Source organism: Schistocerca americana, chromosome 5, assembly GCF_021461395.2.
Source record: "Schistocerca americana isolate TAMUIC-IGC-003095 chromosome 5, iqSchAmer2.1, whole genome shotgun sequence".
Classification (NCBI taxonomy): Eukaryota; Metazoa; Arthropoda; class Insecta; order Orthoptera; family Acrididae; genus Schistocerca; species Schistocerca americana.
The window spans coordinates 612,689,098-612,714,728 of record NC_060123.1 but is presented as its reverse complement, the minus strand read 5'-3'; the positions used below and the strand labels follow the sequence as shown (position 1 = coordinate 612,714,728).

Below are 25,631 nucleotides of genomic sequence, written 5' to 3'. Positions count from 1 at the left end.
AGAGGAGAAAGACTAATTGATTCCAGCAATAAAATTCAGCTAGTAATAGCGAATACTCTGTTCAAGAATCACAAGAGGAGGATGTGTGCTAGGAAAATACCGGGTGATACGGCAAGATTTCAGTTAGATTACATCATGGTCAGACAGAGATTCCAAGTCCGATACTGGACTGTTAGGCATGCTCACGAACAGATATAGACTCAGATCACCATGTAGTAGTGATGAAGAGTAGCTTGAAGTTTAAGAGAGTAGTCAGGAAGGATCAATGTGCAAAGAAGTTGGGTACATAACTGCTAATGGATGACGAGACACGCTTGAAGGTCTCTAAGGCTATAGAATAGCTCTGTAGGCAGTACACTTGAAGAGAAATGGACATGTCTAAAAAGGGCAATCACGTAAGTTGGAAAGAAAAGCATAGGTACAAAGATGATAACTGCGAAGAAACGATGGATAAGAGAAGAAATATTTCAGTTGATCGATGAAAGACGGAAGTACAAAAACGTTCTGGGAAATTCAGGAATACATAAATACAAGTAAGTGAGGAATGAAATAACCAGGAAATGCAGGGAAGCTAAGACGAAATGACTGCGTGAAAAATGTGAAGAAATCGAAAATCAAATGATTGTCGGAACACCTGACTCAGCATAGAGTGCAACGGGAACTCCACTGTGAAATGCAGAGGAGAGAGCGGATAGGTGGAAAGAGTACGTTGAAGGCCTCTATGAGGAGGAAGACTTGTCTGATGTGATAGAAGAATAAACAGGAGTCGATTTAGAGGATCCGGTATTAGAATCAGAATTTAAAAGAGATTTGGAGGACTTGTGACCAAATAAGGCAAAAGGGCTTCATTCCATCACAATTTCTAAAATCATTGGGAGAAGTGACAACAAAACGACTATTCAAGTTGCTGTGTAGAGTGTATGAGTCTGGCGACATACCATCTGACTTTCCGAAGACTGCAAGAACTGACACGTGTGAGAATTATCGCACAATCAGCTTAACAGCTCATGCATCCAAGTTGCTGACAAGAATAATATACAGAAGTATGGAAAAGACAGTTGAGGATGTGCTAGATGATGATCAGTTTGGTTTTAGAAAAGGTAAAGGTACCAGTGTGGCAATTCTGACGTAGTGGTTGATAATTGAAGCAAGACTAAAGAAAAATCAAGACACGTTCATAGGATTTGCTGACCTGGAAAAAACGTTCGACAATGTAAAATGGTTTAAGAAGTTCAAAATTCTGAGAAAAATATGAGTAAGCTATTGGGAGATACGGGTAATAGACAATATGTACAAGAGCTAAGAAGGAATAGTAAGAGTGGACAACCAAGAACGCAGCGCTCGTATTAAAAAGGGTGTAAGACAGGGATGTAGTCTTTCGCCACTACTGTTCAATCTCTACTTCGAAGAAACAATGACGAAAATAAAAGAAAGGTTCAGGAGTGGGATTAAAAATCAAGGTGAAAGGATATCAAGCCAACGGCCTTGCCGCATTGGTAATACTGATTCCCGTCAGATCACCGAAGTTAAGCCCTGTTGGGCTGGGCTAGCACTTGGATGGATGACTATCCGGTCTGCCAAGCGCTGTTGGCAAGTGGGGTGCACTCAGCCCTTGTGAGGCAAAAGTGAGGGGTTGCTTCAGTGAGAAGTAGCGGCTACGGTCTCGTAAACTGACATAGGGCCGGGAGAGCGGTGTGCTGACCACATAGCCGTCCTTATCGGCATCCAGGGACGTCTGTCGGCTGAGGATGACACGGCGGCCGGTCGGTACCGTTGGGCTTTACAAGGCCTGTTCGGACGGAGTTTAGTTTTAGAAAGGATATCAGTGACACGATTCGCTGATGACAGTGCTATCCTAAGTGAAAGTGAAGAAGAATTGCATGATATGCTGAATGGAATGAACAATCTAATCAGTAAAGAATATGGATTGAGAATAAATCGAAGAAAGACGAAAGTAGTGAGAAGTAGCAGAAATGAGAACAGCGAGAAACTTAACATCAGGATTGATGCTCACGAAGTAGATGAAGTTAAGGAATACTGCTACCTAGGCACCAAAATAACCAGTGACTGATGGAGCATGGAGGACATCAAAAGCAGATTGGCCCTGGCAAAAAGGGCATTCCTGGCCAAGAGAAGTCTACTAGCATCAAACATAGGCCTTAATTTGAGGAAGAAATTTCTGAGAATGTACGTCTGGAGCACAGCATTGTATGGTAGTGGAACATGGACTGTGTGAAAACCGGAACAGTAGAGAATCGAAGCATTTGAGATGTGATGCTACAGGCGAATGTTGAAAATTGTGTGGACTGATAAGGTAAGGAATGAGGAGGTTCTGCGCAGAATCGGAGAGTAAACGAATATGTGGAAAACACTGACAAGTAGAAGGGACAGTATGATAGGACATCTATTAAGACATGAGGGAGTGACTGCCATGGTACTAGAGGGAGCTGTAGGGGGCAAAAACTGTAGAGGAAGACAGTTATTGGAATACATCTAGCAAATAATTGAGGACGTAGGTTGCAAGTGCTACTCTGAGACGAAGAGGTTGGCACAGGAGAGGAATTCATGGTGGGCAGTATCAAAACAGACAGAAGACAAATGACCCAAAAAAAATATGTCACATTTTCCGCCAGTTTCGTTTCGCTCTGTGTCGACAGTTGCGTACAGGGGCCAAACTAGATACAAGCATATGTACTATGGGTTTCCTCACAAGAGCCACGTAAGGTTACAGTTGAGAAAATGTGTAAATGAATTAATTCTCTGCTTCAGGCAACTTCGACTGTCGCATGTTACCATTTCCTTTTGATGGAAAAAAGAAGAGTACGGGTGGTAGCTTCCGATTATTTTTAAATGGTTATATCGATGCCACTTACTTTTTGGATATTCTATAGGCCAAATAACGCGCACTGCCTGCATGCTGGAATATCTGAAAGAGAAGGAAGTCTGTGTTAATAGGATATTTTAAAAAATAAAATATTTATTAAGAGTACTGAAATGAAAATGTGTCAGACACTAACAGTTTTAGTGAACGGTTATTTGCTAAACAATTCTCAAAACTATTGGGATACTCATCCCATCAAGAGTATTGAAGTTAAACTTTGTTGTCAAGAAACATGTCCATCGTAAGTCGTCTCCAATGTAGAAATTTTCTTTAGCCGCACGTCATGTGCCATCCTTCTTTTGTGAATTGTATATGTTTTGTGTTGGCTTCTATAGTCTTGCAATTCTCGTGTAGCCATTCCTACTTTGCTATTTGGCACTTTGCGTCAGTCTCATTTTTTAGATGTCTTATTCACGTTCGCCTTCTTCATTTGCAGCATTTTTATATTTTCCCCTTTTGTCACTCAAATTCAATATCTCCTGAGGATTTATAATAGTCCTTGTCTTTTTACCTATCTCATCTTTTGCTGCCTTCCCTATGTCATCACTCAAAGCTGCCTATTTTTTTATTCCATTCCTATTAGTTTGTCCAACTTACACGTCTGCCCTGGTAATCTCTTAAAGTCTAAAATGTTGTTTCTGAATCTCCATCTTACCATTATCTGCAACCTTCCAGTGGCCACAGGTCTCTGCCAGGTCTGCAACATTCTTTCTGATTCTTAAACTAAGCGTTAGCGATGATCAAATTATGACCTGTGATATATTTTACCTGGCGGCTTCTCCTTTCATTCTTTCCCCCCAGTCCATGTTTTACTATTATTTTTCCTTCTCTTCCTTTTCCTACAGCTGGATGCCGGTCACCCACCACAATTGACCACAATTGAATATATCTCTTCTAGCAATGTCAATTTCCTTTACCTCGTCATACTTTCTTTCAATCTCTTCACCATCTTCGGATCTAGTTGGTATACAAACTTGCACTGCTGTGACAGGTGTTGGCTTTCATGTCCATTTTGGCTACGATAATGCGCTCACTATGCTGCTCATAGTAGTGTATGCGTGTTCCTATTTTCTTATGCATTATTAGGCCTACCCCTGCGTCACACCTATCTGACTTTTTGTTGATAAACCTGCACTGTCCTAATTAAGCGATCTGTTCTTCTTGCCACCACAATTTGCTAATTCCCACTGTATCCAACTTCAACTTACCCATACCCTTTTTGTGTTCTCTGACGGAGACATAACCTATTCAATAACCCAATATACAGATCCGACTAGTAAATCAAATAAAATCTTTAACACTGCATGAAAGCTGAAAGCTATAGTTACAAATAGTTCGAATTATTTCTGTCCTTTTGGTACGGTGATAGCGTCTTGCTATGTGCTGCAGCCTGGAGCTTTTAGCTTTGTGGCGAAAGGTGAAAGGCTCGGGGGGAACTGCAAGGGTTATATAAATGTTTCTGCTGAAGACAAAGCCTCAGCCAGGTACACAATTTGCCGGCCGAATGAACTGGGGCTGACAAGAGAGAGCAGCCCGGCCTGTCATAGAGTTTCACTGAATGCAAAGTGCAAGGATTGCCTTTTAGCAAAGATAAGATACGACGGACAGGAGAAAACACGATACTGAAAGAGTGGGACCCAGCTGTTAGACCCGAAAGAGGCCAGTTGGAATATTTTTTCACAATTTGATAAGCACATCCTTAATTGTATCATAGCAATTATTTTGATAGCGGGGAAGAGCTCACGTCCATGGTATGTATATATTTTCTCATTGGCTGTAACAAGAAATCTGTGATATAGTGGGGGAGATTTTCTGCCTTCTACCCCACTCCAAGGGATAAATGTACTGCATTGGTTAGCCACCACAGAACGCACAAGATTAGGGAATTTGTTAGCATGTTTATCACAGTATCATTGGTCGGTATTCGCAGAGCGTGTTGCGATTGGCCAATGAAATTTCCATGCTCGAAGAACCGTCTAAGTTTTGTGCAAGAGAGTAATAAAACGCATGCTCCAGGGGCGTCACTGAAACAACTTGTGCCAGAGGCATCATCGAGTGCAGTACGCTTCGTCTTAGGGCTGAACTCAGATGCCAGGGCTAAACTCAGAATTCTCAGCCATCCTCTGTTCTCGTAAATCAGTAAGCATGGCCCATATCTGTATCGACCGAGACGAGGCGAGTGCGAAGTCATTCATCTTGCATCAAGGTTGCACTCTCCTAATGTAACTTTTACAGCCAGCCAGTCGCACCCAGTATACACTTGGGCAAAAGTATTGGTGGTTGTACGTACTTTTCTGGGACTTTACTTTAGCTCCGTAACTTATTCCGCAATCACTAGTCATATTTGTGAACACATTTTTATATAATTTCTGTCATGTATCTACCCATTTATGCCAAGACTATCTTTCTGCAAACCCTTGTTCCCTCGAGAATTATTTGTGTTCCTGTTTCAGTGTATAAAACACTCTTCATTTCTTTTAGCAATAAATCAGGTTGTTAGTTTCTTTTCATAGTTTCATGGTTGCTGACTTATGTGAGAAGTGGGACGCACATCTTATGTTTAATTAGGCCACCACTGTAATTTAACTAGACATGACGTTATCCGCTGTATGACTTCGTTTTTTTCTTAAATTGCATGATCTTATGGGGAGTTATATATCACTGTATGTCACTGGGGATAGAGTCTGTAGCATCTCAGAGGTATGCTAAATGCTCAACAGACACCTCACAGCTTGAAAGAACCGCCTCTGACTCTTCAGTAGGCTTGAGACAAAGCTGAGCATCCACTGCAGTTGGGGAAACGTTACCAAATAGTGACGAAGGCAGCGGAGGCATATTACGTTCAGGGCCTTCGGTGCCAAGCTCTTGGGACTGTACAATATCCTTCCGCCCAACGGCCAAAATTTTCGCCCTTTTTACTGGCTTGAGGCTTGCTCGGCAACTTTCCCGCCCTTCTTCACAACATTAGTGTTTACTCAAAAATATGTACTATCAATGTCGCGCTTCATGTGACGATAGTAGAAATAGAGGAGTGTTTAGTGAGGTGACTAACTGCACTGGTAATTTCCAATTATATATTTAATTTGCTATTTATTTTGATATTTAAACAAAAACTTTCCAAAGAGATGACGGAATTTGCTCTTTTGCACCCGTTTTTGAAACGAGGTGCTACAAAGTGCCGCCTTGATCAACAACATTACTGCTCTCTTGGGGTTGGAGCTCAAACGCTAGTACAGACAGAGTATTACAAACTGCTTGATAAATGTGTGCTTTCGATCGTTGAAATCTACACTCGAGCTTTAACCATTTCGACTAAAGTACCTCTAGACACGCGTTGCGTTTATTTGGTCACATGCTACAAATGGACGCCTGCTGCAGGAGATGCTCAAAGTTTTGCCAGATGCATCGAGACATGCCTGATCTAGTCTGCATTGAATGGCCCACCCTCTCAATGACAACAGGTGTATCTCGAAGACATGCTGCTGCCGCAGCAATCCTGTCCACTAGGTCCTCCGGCGATGTAGCAGGTGTTTCATACACAAGACCCTTCAGATACCCCCACAGCAAAACAATCGGTTGGGCACAGATCGGGTGATCTTGGTGACCATGCGACTGACCCACCGCGACCGATACAGCGGCCGGGAAAGGTTGCCTACAGATGTGGTCTCACTTGTCTGCTGCAACGCGCGTGGGCTCCGTCATGCTGAAATCGAATGCGTCGACCAACAGGCATTGAACGTCATTAAACATGTCCGGCAGAATCTCTCGCAGAAGTAGGAGATACGAGCGACCATCAAGTCTGCCCAGGATAATGTACAGCCCAATTAAACAGTCTCCGACGATGCCAGCGCACACGTTAAGAATAAATCTGCGTTGTGAGGCATGCGTAAGAGCAGCGTGTGGGTTCACATCCACCCACGTGTGCATATTGTGAAAGTTCATCACACCCTCGACTGAGAAAGGGAGTGGCCTCTTCACCGATGACGCTGCAGTGAAGCTTTAGTCTGCAGAGAATTCCTGCAGAAACCACTGTGCAGATCCCATGCGCTTGTTGTAGTCTCTCAGTTCCATGCCTCAGCGCGTTGTTGGATTGAGTTGGTTGGTTTGGGGTATAAAGGGACTAAACTAAAGGGTCATCAGTCCCTGTTTCCTCAAGCAAACAAGTCTAAAGGTAAAACAATTAAAAGCAGAGGAGTTGGGGGAAGTAAAAGGTGGAAAACTAACGGGGAACCACACGAAGAGAAAACGAAAGAACCGAACCAAACGGGGAGACATACACTAAAAGGAAAGGTAGAGGAAAGCAGTAAAATAACATAGCAAATGGCTTGGGCAGGCTGATCACGAGGATAAAAAAGGATGAGCCAGCCACTCTGCAACATAGTAAAATCGCCAGCCAGAAAGACAAGGCGAGAAGAACACGCATAGGGAAAAGAAAAAACGACAAGGAAAACAAAATGCAAAGTAAGAGGGATGAAGACGTAAAAGAGAGTGAGGGTGGAGGCCTGGGAGAGAAGGCCAGGGGCCCAATCTTTGATGGCACGATAAAAAACCCTTCCACGAATAAACCGTAAAACTAAATCGGCCGTTGAGGAATTGTCGCCCGTCACCGTAGGTAGAGTGCTGGGATGGTGAAAAGTCCTCCGCAGAGCAGCTAAAATTGGGCAGTCCAACAAGAGGTGGACGACAGTTATACAGAAGCCACAGCGACACCGAGGTGGGTCCTCGCGACGGAGAAGGTGACCATGTGTTAGCCAAGTATGGCGATGCGAAGCTGGCAAAGGATAACAGAGTTCCTGCGAGTGTCTCGCATGGATGACTACCACACATTAGTTGTCTCCTTGATAACATGGAGTTTGTTTGGGGTACTGAAGCTGCACCATTCAGTGACCCATATCGTGAAAACGTTTTCGGTGGGAGACTGATTGGAGATCACTCTGCCAGGCCGGTCTCTAGAGTAGGTTTACCGGTAACCTGTTTGGCCAGGCCGTCAAAAAGTTCATTAAGCGGCATCCCGACATGACCTGGGCTCAAATGAAGGTCACTGAACATCCACTGTTTCTGAGGGCATAAAGAGACATCTGGATAGTCGTTACCATAGGATGTCGAGGAAAGCGCTGGTCGAAAGTTTGCAGGCTGCCTAAAGAGTCACTGCAGATGACGAAGGACTCACCAGAGCAGTAGAGAATATGCTCAAGGGCGCCAACTCAGGAATGAAAACATTGCAGCTGTCCGGCAAAGGGTGCTGTTCAGTATTTAGTTTTAGTTTTAGTTATGTCATGTTCCGTAGATCATTTTCCCGATTATTTTATCGATATGATGTGGACCAAGTCAGATTACAAGATATATATATACACACATGAATAGTGCTAATATTAATATTACTGAAATTTTTAGTTCTACACATGCAACTGCATTTAGAGATACATTTTTTTTTTTTTTTTCACCAGTTCTGAAACAGAAACTAGTCCATGGAATAGAAGGAGTTTCAGCTAGATTTAAAACTTGATCTGCTACCTGCCAGACACTTTATGTTGTTGGGCAAATGATCAAAGATTTTTGTTGCTGAATAATGTACTCCTTTTTGAGCAACTGGCAGCTTCAATAACGGATAGGAAAGGTCATTCTTCCCTCTAGTGTTTTACGTATGAACATCGCTGTTCTTCGCGAATTGAGATGGATTATTTGTAACGAATTTCATTAGCTAATATACACTCCTGGAAATTGAAATAAGAACACCGTGAATTCATTGTCCCAGGAAGGGGAAACTTTATTGACACATTCCTGGGGTCAGATACATCACATGATCACACTGACAGAACCACAGGCACATAGACACAGGCAACAGAGCATGCACAATGTCGGCACTAGTACAGTGTATATCCACCTTTCGCAGCAATGCAGGCTGCTATTCTCCCATGGAGACGATCGTAGAGATGCTGGATGTAGTCCTGTGGAACGGCTTGCCATGCCATTTCCACCTGGCACCTCAGTTGGACCAGCGTTCTTGCTGGACGTGCAGACCGCGTGAGACGACGCTTCATCCAGTCCCAAACATGCTCAATGGGGGACAGATCCGGAGATCTTGCTGGCCAGGGTAGTTGACTTACACCTTCTAGAGCACGTTGGGTGGCACGGGATACATGCGGACGTGCATTGTCCTGTTGGAACAGCATGTTCCCTTGCCGGTCTAGGAATGGTAGAACGATGGGTTCGATGACGGTTTGGATGTACCGTGCACTATTCAGTGTCCCCTCGACGATAACCAGTGGTGTACGGCCAGTGTAGGAGATCGCTCCCCACACCATGATGCCGGGTGTTGGCCCTGTGTGCCTCGGTCGTATGCAGTCCTGATTGTGGCGCTCACCTGCACGGCGCCAAACACGCATACGACCATCATTGGGACCAAGGCAGAAGCGACTCTCATCGCTGAAGACGACACGTCTCCATTCGTCCCTCCATTCACGCCTGTCGCGACACCACTGGAGGCGGGCTGCACGATGTTGGGGCGTGAGCGGAAGACGGCCTAACGGTGTGCGGGACCGTAGCCCAGCTTCATGGAGACGGTTGCGAATGGTCCTCGCCGATACCCCAGGAGCAACAGTATCACTAATTTGCTGGGAAGTGGCGGTGCGGTCCCCTACGGCACTGCGTAGGATCCTACGGTCTTGGCGTGCATCCGTGCGTCGCTGCGGTCCAGTCCCAGGTCGACAGGCACGTGCACCTTCCGCCGACCACTGGCGACAATATCGATGTACTGTGGAGACCTCACGCCCCACGTGTTGAGCAATTCGGTGGTACGTCCACCCGGCCTCCCGCATGCCCACTATACGCCCTCGCTCAAAGTCCGTCAACTGCACATACGGTTCACGTCCACGCTGTCGCGGCATGCTACCAGTGTTAAAGACTGCGATGGAGCTCCGTATGCCACGGCAAACTGGCTGACACTGACGGCGGCGGTGCACAAATGCTGCGCAGCTAGCGCCATTCGACGGCCAACACCGCGGTTCCTGGTGTGTCCGCTGTGCCGTGCGTGTGATCATTGCTTGTAAAGCCCTCTCGCAGTGTCCGGAGCAAGTATGGTGGGTCTGACACACCGGTGTCAATGTGTTCTTTTTTCCATTTCCAGGAGTGTATATACTCTGATAGTGCAGTTTAAATACCTAACCTCTTGAAAAGGTGCCTACATGACGTCCTTGGGTGAACATCACTAATTATTCTCACTGCTCTCTTTTGTTATATCAATACTTTATGTCTAAGTGGTGAGTTACCCCAAAAAACTATTCCATAAGACATTATTGCGTGGAAATATGCAAAATACGTTAGGAGGCTGACCTGTTTATTACCAAGACTAGCGATTATACGAAGAGCGACAGAAGCTGAATTTAGTTGTTTGAGAAGTTCAGTAACATGCTTCTTCTGGCTCAGGTTGTCATCAATGTGAACACCCAAAAATTTGGAGAAACCTACCCTGTTAACTGAGCCCTGTTCATATGCTACACTAGTTGTCGGTATGACTCTATTCAGTGTACAGAGCTGGATATAGTGAGTATTTGCAAAATTAAGGGAGATTCAATTTTCTGATGACAACTAAATAATTCTTCGAAAGAAATCCTTTATCTTCAGCTGCTTTTTCTGGAATGGGATTTATTATAACACTCGTGTCATCTGCAAAAAGTACTAGTTCCTCTTACTGAACGTTAAGTGAGAGGTCATTCACATGAATAAGGAACAGCAGAGGACCTAAAATTGAACCCTGTGGGAGTCCCTTTGAGATAACTCGCCATTCACTAGAATTTACCACCCTCCCAACATTATTTGTGCTATTCAGCACAATTTTTTGCTCTCTGTTCATTAAGTATGATTCAAACCAGTTGTGTGTATAGCCTTCAATTCCATAAAACCTTTGTTTTTCTAACAGTGTGACATGATCCACACCATAAAGTGCCTCGGAGAGATCACAAAACTGGCGATAATTTGTTATTTAGAGTTTGTGCTATTTGATGGCTAAATGTGTAGCCAGCATACTCAGTCGAGTAACCCTTCCAGAATCCAAACTGTGACATGCTGAGTAAATTACTTTCAGTTAAATGTGAAGTGTGTCCAGCGTGAGCGTAAGTGTAGCCATCAAGACCGTCGACCATTGATCCATCTGTGTAGATTATTTCTGAGCCCTCAGACTCGCTGAGAAGAAAGAGAAATTGCTGACGGGGGGCCTCAGGTGGAACTGAGCCTTCTGGGCCTTGCGACAGGTCCAGCCAAAGCCTTGGCCGAGGTTAGGTATGGACCATGGAGGTGTAAGGAAGTGGACCCGCAGACTGTTCATCGTGTAAAGACGGAGGATTGTGGGGACATCAGTGGCGCGGAATACATCTCGTTAATTATTGATGGTGTATGCTCCACCCTTTCGAGGACGCTTTCTTCTGCCGCAAGTGCCCGTGTTGTTCATTGGCGACCAGCATCCGGCTTGTGCACACGGAACGAGCCGATTTCACACAGTCGGGGATGCAGAGTGGCGAATAATGTGTGGCACGGCACCCTTCTATCGGGATATTTCGCGCGACACAATCGCATAGCTTTTCGTCCAGTGCAGTTGGCCGAGCCATAAATCAAATGCATCTCAGCCATTTCGCGGTACGTGTAGCTAGCTATTTTACACGTAACGCTACCATGGCATGAATGATGACGGCCTCTGTGCGCTCCACCCTTGTTTGTAGAGCAACGCCTTCTCGTGACGTTTGCGACCCCGGTTCCTACGCGACTAGTGATCCTTGTCGTACGCCCGGTGTACCATGTCAATTTGTAAATGTTTTTTTGAATCACCCTGTATAACATAAGCTTCTCTTTCGTCTTCCTCGTACTTATGCTGCTTCTCTTACCAAATTTTCTCACATCCCCTCAAAGACATTTACATATCTTTGTTGCATTCGTTATACTATTTCTTGTTCCTACTACCGTTTCATTGAAATTCTCGATTTCTTGATAATGGCTGCCTCTGTCCACTTGAGAATTTATTTCCTTTTACTCTCTTTGTTCCTGTTTCCTATCATACCTCTCTTAAACAAGCGTCCCTTTAGTGCAAGTCAGTATAACCTTCATATTCTAATAAGCCAACACTGTTACTGAAATTAATTTGCTATTCCTCCGAATTTTTAGATAAAATCCCATGATTTAGAAATCCAACTTACTGCTGGATAAGTCTGTTTTTTCTGGTATTGTGTCTCGAAGTGAAACTTCCTACCAGATTAAAACTGTTTGCCAGACAAGGACTCGAACCTCAGGCTTCATTCATTTTGAATATTTGTCGAAGTGTTTGAAAAATTCTGTAATTTATGCGTACTAGAGTAATTGATATAGCAGTTATTCCTTCAGTGACGTCACCGATTAGAACAATGACGTCACAAGATACGACCACCATTGTTGTTTCGATAAGGGACCTCCGTTAGAGTATGTAAATCACCCCTTCAGCTGCTGTTGCGTCTCTGTAACACTGCAACACAGGTCAGGTACTATTTAGTTATGCGTTCCACAGATCAATGGAACGATTATTTTTATCAAAATCATATCTAACGAATCAGTTTGTAAGATACATATATATTATTAGTGGTAATATTACTGAACAAATTATTATTTCAATCCTTCTTAAACAAATACAATAGGTTATCAGTTTTTAAATAAGAAGTCATCTATGGAATAGAAAGAGTTGCCAGAGCAAATTAATTTATGTTAGATTCAAAACTCGTTTTGGAGCCAGTCGGACAGTTTATGTTATTGAGTAAATGATAAAATTTTTGTTGAATCATACTGAACATCTTTCTGAATAACTGACAGCCTTACTAGTAGGTGCTAAAGGCCTTTTTTTCTTTTACGGTTTTGCGATGGACATCAATATTCCTCTCGAATTGTGATGGACTATATATGACGAATTTCATTAGTAAATACGTATATTGTGAAGCTGCAGTTAAAATGCTTGATTTGCTGAAGATATATTTACAATATGACTGTGGTGAAAACCTCATTATTCTTACTGTTCACATTTGCACACTCAATAATTTCTTTGTAAGTGATGAGTTACCCTAGAAAATTAACCCTTTGCAAAGTATGTTAGGAGGTTGATTTGTTTGTTTCAAGACTAGCAGTTATACTACGAAAGAAACTTCATGAATTTAATTGTTTGAGCAGCTCAGTATTATGCTTCTTCCAGTTCACATTTAGATCAATATATATGTCCAAAAATTGGCAGCATTCCACCCACTTTACTTTCTACTTATCATGTGCTACATCAACTGTTGGTATGACTTCTCTTGTTGTGCAGAACTGAATATAGCACGTTTTCTCAAAATTTATGGAGAGTCCGTTTTCAGAGAAGCTCTTAATAATTCTTTGAAAAACATCATTAATAAAATCTTCTGTTGCTTTCTCTCTCATGGGATTTATTACAGTGCTAGTACCATCTGAAAATGTACCAGTTCTCCTTGAACAATCTTAAGTAGAAAGTCATTCACATATACAAAAAATAGGAGTGGACCCAAAATTGAACCCTATGGAACTCCATGAATTTTTGTCTCTTTCTAACATTACCTGAATTATTCACTATAGCTGTCGTATTTGTTAAATATGATTCAAAACAGTTGTTTGTAAAGATATCGACTCCATAAAACATAAGTTCTTTTTAGAAAATAACGTGATCTACACAGTCAGACACCTTGGAAAGATAACATAACACTAGCGGTATCTTATTCTTTAAGGACTGTAAATATCTAGTGAGTGAAAGTATGAATAACATTCTCATTTGAACAAACGTTCTGGAATTCAAGTTGTAATGTGTTCAGCAGATAGCTTCTGCTTAAATATGAGACTACTCTCGAATATGTTCCTTTCTTGAATATTTATAAAACGACGACAATAAGGAAATTAGACGATAATTGTTGAACTCTTTCTTGATACCCTTTGTATCAATAAGCTTACCTATGGCATTTTTCAACCAGTCAGGAAAAACTCGCTGTATGCATGATGCATTGCATATATCACTAAGGACATTACTTATCACATTAGATTAACTTTTCACAATTCTGTCTGAAAAATCCATTAACACAGTAGGATATTTCGTTTTTCTATAATTTTATTAATTTTACCCCTAAATTTCAGTAAAGAATGTTTGTGCTTCTTCTAGCTGCTTAACGTTTTGTGGAATGGCGTTTTTAACATATTCTCTTACTTCTCCTGCCGAACCATTTAATTCTATTTTTGCTGCTGCATTTAGAAAGCGATTGTCAATAATACCTACAACTTGTGAGTTATCTATCACAGCACTGGCATTCAGTCTAACTGAGAAATCATCTTGTGCAGAGACTGGCTGTGAGCAGGCTGTTTCACGATATTCCACATAGTTTTCACCTTATTATCTTCATTATTAATTTCTGTCAATATGTGCGTATTTCTAGAGATTTTAATGAGTTTCTTTAAAATACTACATCTTTTGCAGAATGCAAATAACATCGGAAATTGACTTGTTTATATAAATTCCTCATTTCCTCTTACTTGATAAGTTATTTGTGGCCTACTTTTTTAGTGGTCTTTACAGTAAACGTTGTTTTCCAAAGCTGACACAAATTTATTATGGAATATACCGAATATTAGATTCAAAGCTCTTTTCATATACAGAGTGTTCCAAAACTATTCGTTCAAATTAATACTGGATGTACAGAACATTAAAACAAATATATTTCGGTGAGAAAGCTGTGGTATATGAAGTCAACCTGTAATGTTAGGGAACATTTTGTTTGTTAGTGGTGCTGGAGTAGCTGTCGTGTCGGTGTCGCTGACTGGGGATGTGCACTGACATTCAAAACTACTCTGTGTACACAGTTCACATATTTGAGCACATGTGAATCCACAGAGTACTCGATCTCGTTTATTATGTTGAGTATAATGACTTTTCTGGAGACTAGAAATCTACTCTGTAGGAATCAGCATGGGTTTCGAAAACGACGATCGTGTGACCCCCAGCTTGCGCTATTCATCCACGAGACTCAGAGGGCCATAGACACGGGTTCCCAGGTAGATGCCGTGTTTCTTGACTTCCACAAGGCATTTGATACAGTTCCCCACAGTCGTTTAATGAACAAAGTAAGAGCATATGGACTATCAGATCAATTGTGTGATTGGATTGAAGAGTTCCTAGATAACAGAACGCAGCACTTCATTCTCAGTGGAGAGAAGTCTTCTGAAGTAAGAGTGATTTCAGGTGTGCCGCAGGGGAGTGTCGTAGGACCGTTGCTATTCACAATATACACTCCTGGAAATTGAAATAAGAACACCGTGAATTCATTGTCCCAGGAAGGGGAAACTTTATTGACACATTCCTGGGGTCAGATACATCACATTATCACACTGACAGAACCACAGGCACACAGACACAGGCAACAGAGCATGCACAATGTCGACACTAGTACAGTGTATATCCACTTTTCGCAGCAATGCAGGCTGCTATTCTCCCATGGAGACGATCGTAGAGATGCTGGATGTAGTCCTGTGGAACGGCTTGCCATGCCATTTCCACCTGGCGCCTCAGTTGGACCAGCGTTCGTGCTGGACGTGCAGACCGCGTGAGACGACGCTTCATCCAGTCCCAAACATGCTCAATGGGGGACAGATCCGGAGATCTTGCTGGCCAGGGTAGTTGACTTACACCTTCTAGAGCACGTTGGGTGGCACGGGATACATGCGGACGTGCATTGTCCTGTTGGAACAGCAAGTTCCCTTGCCGGTCTAGGAATGGTAGAACGATGGGTTCGATGACGGTTTGGATGTACCGTGCACTATTCAGTGTGCCCTCGACGATCACCAGTGGTGTACGGCCAGTGTAGGAGATCGCTCCCCACACCATGATGCCGGGTGTTGGCCCTGTGTGCCTCGGTCGTATGCAGTCCTGATTGTGGCGCTCACCTGCACGGCGCCAAACACGCATACGACCATCATTGGCACCAAGGCAGAAGCGACTCTCATCGCTGAAGACGAGACGTCTCCATTCGTCCCTCCATTCACGCCTGTCGCGACACCACTGGAGGCGGGCTGCACGATGTTGGGGCGTGAGCGGAAGACGGCCTAACGGTGTGCGGGACCGTAGCCCAGCTTCATGGAGACGGTTGCGAATGGTCCTCGCCGATACCCCAGGAGCAACAGTGTCCCTAATTTGCTGGGAAGTGGCGGTGCGGTCCCCTACGGCACTGCGTAGGATCCTACGGTCTTGGCGTGAATCCGTGCGTCGCTGCGGTCCGGTCCCAGGTCGACGGGCACGTGCACCTTCCGCCGACCACTGGCGACAACATCGATGTACTGTGGAGACCTCACGCCCCACGTGTTGAGCAATTCGGCGGTACGTCCACCCGGCCTCCCGCATGCCCACTAGACGCCCTCGCTCAAAGTCCGTCAACTGCACATACGGTTCACGTCCACGCTGTCACGGCATGCTGCCAGTGTTAAAGACTGCGATGGAGCTCCGTATGCCACGGCAAACTGGCTGACACTGACGGCGGCGGTGCACAAATGCTGCGCAGCTAGCGCCATTCGACGGCCAACACCGCGGTTCCTGGTGTGTCCGCTGTGCCGTGCGTGTGATCATTGCTTGTACAGCCCTCTCGCAGTGTCCGGAGCAAGTATGGTGGGTCTGACACACCGGTGTCAATGTGTTCTTTTTTCCATTTCCAGGAGTATATATATATATATATATATATATATATATATATATATATATATATATATAACTTTTGAACACTATTAAGGTAAATACATTGTTTCTTCTCTATCAAAATCTTTAATTTGCTAACTATATGCCTATCAGTAGTTAGAATTTTTTATTTAGTTGGCAGTATTGGCGCTCGCTGTATTGCAGTAGTTCGAGTAACGAAATTTTTTGTGAGGTCTTTAGGGTCTATGAGTTTTGTGAAAGGCAGACTTACCCACTGTGCATCGTAGCCAAAAAGCACGTACTTCACATCGCTCGACAGTTTTGGCTTCAGTGGCTTGTATTCTGCGAATACCTGCAAAATAGACAATTAGTTTAGAAAATGTATCCACTGATAAGCCAAAACATTACCACCACCACCCACCGGAAGATTGAATGCTACGTGGTGGCACCGCTGATACATGGTACGATAAGGAAAGTATGGTACATAAGTAGAGCAGAGGCGAGTGGGGAATCATTTTAGCCACAATGCGGGCCACAAATTGGGAAATCTAATGACTTAGGCGCGCTGACAGATGACAGGTTGTTATGGTCGATCAGAGAGGAGCGTGCATCTTAGAGCAGGTCAGCTGTTGGCGTTCTGCTGCCATCAGCATCCATGGAAAGTAGTTGAAAGAAGATGAAACCACGAGTAGGCGATAAGGGGTAGGTGTCTTAAAATAATTTTAATATGTCGTTTATTTTTGAGTTAGAGCTGCACTTTCTTTTATAGTACGACAAGTTTCAATGTCCCAGTAACAGCTTCAGAATTCAAAACAAATTAAAATTAAGTATGTGCTGTCTATTGTTTTACAAAAAGTACAAACATATTGTACACTAATGTTGGTTTACCAATTTAGTTGCGTCAGCTACCCCTTGTGTTAGTATCCAAACCATACAACAATATCTTGTGGTACACAACTGTAGTCCACGTTTTAAATAGGTAACTTATTGAGAGAGAGGAAAGGAAGGAAAAGGGAGGAAAGGGGAAGGGGAGAAAATTGGAATCAATGGAAGTGGGAGGAGGAAAGATGGCAGAGAAGGGGAGTGGAAAGGACCCTTGAACTTAACGTAATTACATTCTGTAAGCTAAGATAGTAACTTCTGTAAAATTAAGAAAAATAAATGATTAGGTATTATGGTTAAAATATTAAAAGTGTAGTACTAAGTGGGAGAAATGTGATAACGACAATGAATTTATAATCGGTAAGACATTGCTGTTTCTTGTCTAACAAGACACGACCTTACTTTAACACTATAAAAAGTAAGATCATACGAAAGCTATAGTTAAAATATTAAGAGCGTCGAAAAACGATTGTTTAAACTGCAAAAGCTATAGAGTAGTAAAATCACATGATTTGAAATATGTAAACTAATTAAAAATGAATTAAGTGGCTCAAAATATTGCAAATGGAAAATACTGGAAGTGAAAAACTATAAAAGGTATACAATTACAGAACTATAAAAGACAAAATATGCGAGCAACTTAATTTACAGGGAACAGGTTGTGATGGTTACAGTTAATTGCGTTTGCTTCTGCCTGGCGACGTTGTTCAGTGCGCAGTTCCACAGTGTGTTCGGAAGCCAGTCCGCACGCTGGCTTGCGGCTAGGGTGGTGTGTGAGTCGACGCGCAGCCGTTGTCTCTTCTCGTCGGGCGAGGGTCTTGCTCGTACATACATTGTGTCCAGGTGGACGGTTAAAAGAGGCCTTCAAAGTTTCTAAAAAAATCCACTGTTAATAAATCCGTTCTGCTGACTTAATACCTTTCCAGGCATGTAAAAATCTCACTTTCATTCGACATTGCTAGGCAGCAGTTTAACAGAGTGCTTCGATGTTAGAAGATGTTAACCAAACGTTGTTTTACTATTATAACTTGAATCGTGTCCTTTGAAACATATTTCAAACCTCCTGCTTGTTTCACGTACGCAACCTCTCACAATAATTAAACAGCATTTGGTGCAATCTCTTAACGAAGCATTTTGTTGGAACAACAGAGACGCATTGCGAGCTGCTGCTCGATGCACCTAAGGGACATCTCTTAACAATGTTGGATGAAACTGAGAATTTTACCTACCATTTACAACAGCCAGGAAATACTTTAAATGAGCAGAAAGCTTTCATTTAGAGTGCAACATGGGACGCAGAATGGCTTCCGTACACACTGTACAACTGAGTCCCGTACAATACCATCAAGCAGAAGCAAATACAATTAACTTTAACTATAGTTGTGGGATAATAGGGTTACTGCCACAATTCTGATATCAAATTAATTAATTTATCAGTTAATTACCTCCCACCCACAGATGACGTCATGGGTTTTGCACAGCCGGCACATGGGACCCTGTACCCTCCCCAACCTGCCCTATTGGCGGGAATTTAGAACTGAGGCGGGAATTTCGAATTCTGGCGGGAAATTCACATATGGTGGGAATTTCTTTGTCCCAAGGCTTTGCTGACGTCCCATCCCACCCTGCCACTAGGGAACTGGTGGGACTCGAACTCCTGTCCTTCTGACCAGAAGGCCCAATTGCATCCCCCTACACATGGAAACGCTCAATCTCCGTCCAGCCGCAGGAGAGGAAGGTTAGGTTAGTGTACTTTATTTATTTTGGCTGCGAAACTGAAACAGAAGATAGGTCCTAATTAATCAATTAATCATATAAAGATTGGGCCTAATTACACTTGTATATGCATAGCACTACACAAGGAGCGCCTAAAATCGCAACAGAGCTCAAAAACTGATAATGTTATACACCTCCTGTTATCCTGCTGGGGAAAAACATCACACTGCCATTCGAAAGTAGTGGCAGACGTACTCAAAATAAGTAGTAACTCTACAGAGGATGATCCCTTTACCTACAATTCGAAAGTATTCTCTCTGCCCCACTTGTGAACTGGTAGGAAAAAGGCTGGAGTGGAATATAATATCTTTATTTTTCCCAGGGAACGTGGTCAACTGACAAGGTATTGGTGTTCGACAGGGAGGAGTTTAATAAGTGCATTACAGCTGAGGATTGTGTCTACAGCCCCGTAAATGAGGATTGGAAGAATGGTATCTGAAGTGTTAGTCGTGCAGAATGCAATGCTCTCAATATGCTAATGCAGGACATATATGTACATCATCTGACAGACAATCACCCTGCAAGTTTTCTAACCCAATCACTACAGTGACAAACTTTAAGATGATAAAATTACTTCCTTCTATACCATTCTGGTGTCCTAAGAAGTGACGGAGCAGTTCCTCACTATGAAGATGTATATCTGCCGCTTGAACGCCTTATAAACCAATGCGAGAGACTGCTGTTCTTAGGAAGTTGACGGACTTTACACCTCCTTTGATGCCGGCCGCGGTGGCCGTGCGGTTCTAGGCGCTCCAGTCCGGAGCCGCGCTGCTGCTACGGTCGCAGGTTCGAACCCTGCCTCGGGCATGGGTGTGTGTGATGTCCTTAGGTTAGTTAGGTTTAAGTAGTTCTAAGTTTAGGGGACTGATGACCTCAGCTGTAAAGTCCCATAGTGCCTAGAGCCATTTGAACCATTTTTTGAACCTCTTTTGAACTCAGACACGTACGTATCCTCAATCACATTTCCCATGTCAGTAGTGCTGATTAGTAGTAGTGGCGGTTTTGATGGATGCAGCCATGTCTCGCTAGGAAACAGAGCGAGGAAAAAAAAAACATGAATATTTCCGTTAGTTGATACACTGAGTTACCACCCACATCCTGCTGCATGAAAATGCACACGAAGAAACAGCGACTTCTTACAAGGGAGTAAACACCACCATCAGTAGCCGAGGGAAATGTAACAGTCTTATTGCTGTTTACAGTAGCATCACCACGGACCTGGTAGCCTTCCTCTTGCATGCAGAAATCATGGACTGATGTTAGGTAGTTTTGCTCATGTGCAGCAATTTCGTCTTAACACCACGCCCTCACACTATTAAGGCAGACATAAGTGGCATGAGTCCACTCTCCTACAGAACACGCGGAGAAGTAGCTTAAGTCTGTTAAACACACTGATTCATCCCCTTAATAGTTATGGAATAACATTGCTTGAGAGAAGCAACCCTAATTCGGTAATATCTATGTTTGACTGCGTCTGTGAGAGCACTGTCCTGGATTGGGATACATATGTTTCACCTGCTTTAATATAGCGCTTCTGTGTAATACTTATATCGCCTTGATTGAAGTACGTGTTACGAAAACCGAACCGACGTAGTTTACTGGGGGAGGGGAAATTAAAACTGAATGCAGACAGTATAATTTTTAAGGTTTAAGCGGACTTGAGTGTCCGGGAGAGCCCAACCCACGTCAATTCCCCGCATTTAGTGGTATTTTTTTTCTAATTTTATGCATTCTCAATCAACTTACGTAATTTTGATAGGTTCTCACGATTTTACATATTTTGTCGTATTTCCCTAGAACTTAAGCATTTCCCATCAAATATGTCGTAATTATACCAGGGTTCCCTCCATTTTTGCCAACTTTATGTCTTTTTCCATATTTTTGCGATAGGTTTTCGTATGTGTAAGGTCACATTGCAGGCATACCTATGCGTTGTTTGGCTTCATACGATGATATTTGCGTGTCTTATGAACCAGCCTACTAAAAAATCCCGATGATATACATGCATGCATTTTGGGTAGGACGATCATGAAAAGTGTAGTACTATTCGCTTCGTACCTACATGAGGTTCAACAAGTGGTTCACACTGGAAACTCGAAGTTCAGAAACAAGTCCGTGTTCTGCTACAGCACATCAGAGGGCTTTCCTGTGGCGATCATTTGATGGAAACTCAGTTCTGCATATTCATTTGACTTCCACTCTACCGTATAGAGATCTGCAACAGAAGTCGACATGTGTACAGAACTGATTTCTGCGGCTGCTCTAATATTTTGCTCTTGATGTTTACCAGATGAGCTTCGCTACTTTTGTTTGTACCTTCCAACTCTGATATGTTCCCATAACGCTGTGGGAACATCTACAAACTATAGATTTCACGTTTTTTTTTATCCTAGTAATAAGTTACTCGTTAGTTGGCAGTGTGTCGACTGTACTTCGCATCTTGGGCCGTAAGCGTTTTCTGCATATGTCAATTGTTTAATAGTGATATATTTAGCACTACGAATAAATGCATCTTTGACAACACCATGCAGAAAAGAATGTTTGCTGGTGCAAAAACGTTAAAAACGGTTATCTTGGATTATGTGGTAAATTTACACTGTTCATATTTTCCACTATTTCGCACATATTTTCCGCGTTTGACTTACGGAATTCATAACCTAATATTAAACATTTTCGTGACAGGAATATGCATTTCACCTCGTTCAAGAGAAGGAATGAAGCATGTATTAACACAAATTACACCTGATGATGGACCCACAGGATCCGAAATGCATCGTGTACGGTACTTAATAAAACACGAAAGCGTTTTTTAATTCATATCTGCAGTGTAATGTTGGAACATCTTGGCTTCGCAAAGTGAGTACGAGATGGGTCCCGTGGATGCTTACAGAAGAACAAAAGACTCATCGAATGGAAATTTTTCGGCTCCTACTGGATAAATATGAAGCTGAAGGTGACAATTCTCTGAATAGCATCGTCACCGGACATGAGATTTGGTGTCACCACTACGAGCCGGAATCCATAAGAAAGGACATGGAATGGCAATACGCGAATTCTCCGTCAAAGAAGAAATTCAAGAGACAGCCATCCGCAGGCAAAGTGATGTGCAGAGTCGTCTGGCATAGCCACGGCGTGGTTCGTTTGGATGTCCTGAAGCCTGGTGAAATTGTCAATTCAGCACGCTACAAGACGACACTGACTAAGCTGGAAGCCCGAATTTCTAGGGTAAGGCCAGAGAAAGAGACCAACTTTCGCCTGCTACATGATAACGCCAGACTCCACACCAGTTTTGCGACCATGCAAGTCATTGCAGAATTCGGATGGACTGCCTTACCACATCCACCGTACAACCCCGGTTTAGCGCCTTCTGATTTCATCTCTTTGAGCCTCTGAAACATGGACTACGTGGCGAACATTTTCAAGACCGGGATGCTGTTGTCAAAGGTGTAAGGAAATGGTTAGCTTCAGCTTGTTCCGATTTTTACGAGCGTGGTATGCAGGCTCTGGTTCATCGTTGGCAAAAGTGCATAACGGATGGTGGTGACTATGTGGAAAAATGATATTCTGTAGTTGAAATATTTCTCTATTTAGCTGTGTTGTTGTGAATTATGTACCTCCTGTAATTTCCATGAATAAAAATAGGAGGAATTACTTTCGGAACGACCCTCGTACTTTGTACAGATCGGACCAAAGTGTTGTTCCATAGGAGACATCCACAATCCAACCAATGGTCTGTATGTATTCCACCTAATTACAAAGAAAAATTAATTTCACATACACATACCGCTTGGGGACACTGCAATATCAGATTGTTGGACAGTTGCTCCCACTATTTGAAGTAGCCCCACTTTCATACTTCACTGCACATTTTCAACTTGAACTATAACTTCGAACTCAGTTTCAGATGCTGTCCTGACATTAACACACATAGGTACGTTGGTGGTAAAATGATACATGTTGGTGAACTCTAACATCGCTTCGACAGCTAAGTACATGGTTGGGCTACTGGGTTTATTTAGCACTCCACAAGTCTACCAATTATGAGAATCCACATGTGGTGTCACCGCCAGACACCACACTTACTAAGTGGTAGCCTTTAAATCGGCCGCGGTCCATTAGTACATGTCGGACCCGCGTGTCGCCACTGTCAGTGATTGCAGACCGAGCGCCGCCACACGGCAGGTCTAGAGAGACGTACTAGCACTCGCCCCAGTTGTACAGCCGACTTAGCCAGAGATGGATCACTGACAACTACGCTCTCATTTGCCGAGACGATAGTTAGCATAGCCTTCAGCTACATCATTTGCTACGACCTAGCAAGGCGCCATAGCATTTGATATTGAGATTATAACATGTACCGTCAAGAGCGATGTACACCAATTGTGGATTAAAGTTAAGTATTATATCAATTACGTACTTTATTTGCTACTATTAATTCCCTTAACTGTTCCAGACCTCACGCCAGTCAGCGTGCAATTAAACGCGTGCATTTCGGCCTCCTCTAGCAACACAGTGTTGGCTCTTCTGCCAACACTTCACCACATCTGTATGGAATAATGGAGAAGGGGTACCAAATTGAAACTTGTCGGTTCAGAGTGGTCAGGTCGAATGGAGACGTGGCGGAAAGGTGTACTATTCTGAATTTCGTGGATATAAGTCATGCTGCGGAAAAAACAGGTCATAGGATAGGTACCTAAAGCAATATGCAGATGACTGACTGGGAGAAATGTAGTATGCAGATGAAGGGGTTGGTTTACAAAACACTATCACTACCCATATAATCGCATTATGTGAATAGATGTTGCTGATCTGTCAAGCAACAACATTGGGTCATGTGGCTTCTGGGATCATACAGGGGGGTACATTCCATTCAAATATACAACAGAAAAGAAAAAAAATCGTGGAAAGAAGGCATATTTCTCCAGAAACATAAAGGTGGAATGGGGTGTGTATGGATGTCTATAGACAATGCAATTTTCTTTTATTTGAGCAGTATGTGGGCGGAAGGTAGGGGGGGGGGGGGGGAGGGGACAGAAATGAAAAAAACGAAAATCGATAATACTATTAAGATGTAAGCACTATATAGTGGCTTGCAGAATTTGTGTTTAGATGCAGGCTCTTATTTGAGGTGGACATACAGGACTGCAGACGATAAGCTTTTCGTATATGTTCGTAGTTGAGAATATTACGAAAAACCAACGCGCTTAAAAAAGAATGGCTATATACGAGGGGCGTTCAGAAAGTAAGCTCCGATCGGTCGCGAAATGGAAGCGACTATGAAAATCCGATAAAGCTTTGCACAGATGTGTTGGGTAGTGTCTCTAGTATAACCCCAGTTAGCATCACGTCGCTCTTCTCATTTCTGAGCTCGCAGTGAGTGCGTAAAGATGTCTAGAAAATAGTGTCTGCCGCCAACTACGAGGGCCTGGTGAGAAATTTCGCCTGAAGCTATGCAGCTAACATTACATAACTGTCGTGCTGTTTCTTCTTCAAGACAATTCGCAGCCGCATTCTGCAGGGGCAATGAAGATGCTCCTGCATCGTTTTCAAATGGAAATGTGAGATTACCCACAATACAGTCCGCAATTGTCTCCCCCTGAGTTTCATCTCTGGTCACATGAACCGCTGTCTTTGAAGACAACATTTTGACACAGACAACGAGGTGTAGGCCAGCGTGGAGAATTGGCGGAAAGCACTGGCGGCTGCCTTCTATGATGAGGCTATTGAAAAGTTGCTACAACGCTATGACAAAAGTCTAAGTCAGAACGGCGACTACGTAGAGAAGTAGCTGAAAGGTGTAGCTAATTGTTACAAGTAAGACATTTCTGATGTTCACTGTGGTTTCAATTTGGCAATCAATCGGAGCTTACTTTCTGAACAGGCCTCGTATCATCAGCGTATGGTGGACTGGACATTGTACATCCCGTTATTCCTTAGTTTTTTAAGAAAAAAGCACCATAAACTGTTCCCACAAATACTGTATTGTTATTTTATATCTTAAGAAAATGAGGCGATGTATGTACCTAATAGACTTAATCATATCACTGTTAGAGACATTACTGCCATGCTCTTGCAGCACATGGAAGCAATTCAGGAGCTAGACAGAGAAATAGAGAATTCGCGAGAAACGCATGGTTGACCATAAAATGTAGATCTCAGCCGATCCAGCTGTTCGCGGTGGTGTGGTTGACCGCGAAGGGCGTCTGTGTAATGTCATCAATGCAGTGAATGTGTCAGTCACGGTCTTGCGGCCACTATGTCGGGCCTACCTGAATTCGAACATGGACAAATTCATTGCGTTCGTACGGTGTGTGCTTCTGTAACCTAGGCAGCCCAAGTGTTTTGGTAATTCAAGAGGCATCTTATATGAGATTTATGCAAGCAAAGCGGAAAAAACAAGTTCCG

At 43.1% G+C, this 25,631-nt stretch overlaps 1 protein-coding gene across 1 annotated transcript in view; it reads right to left on the bottom strand.

Annotated features, from left to right (window-relative positions):
• The window catches only part of LOC124616585 (venom dipeptidyl peptidase 4-like), a 256,248-nt gene that overhangs the window by 189,255 nt on the left and 41,362 nt on the right, over positions 1-25,631 (bottom strand). Inside the window, exons 4-5 of the mRNA XM_047144906.1 lie at positions 16,840-16,920; positions 2,874-2,926 (exon numbers count right to left, since the gene is read on the bottom strand). Coding sequence (XP_047000862.1) covers positions 2,874-2,926; positions 16,840-16,920 — 134 coding nt within the window. The remainder of the gene's footprint in view (positions 1-2,873; positions 2,927-16,839; positions 16,921-25,631) is intronic.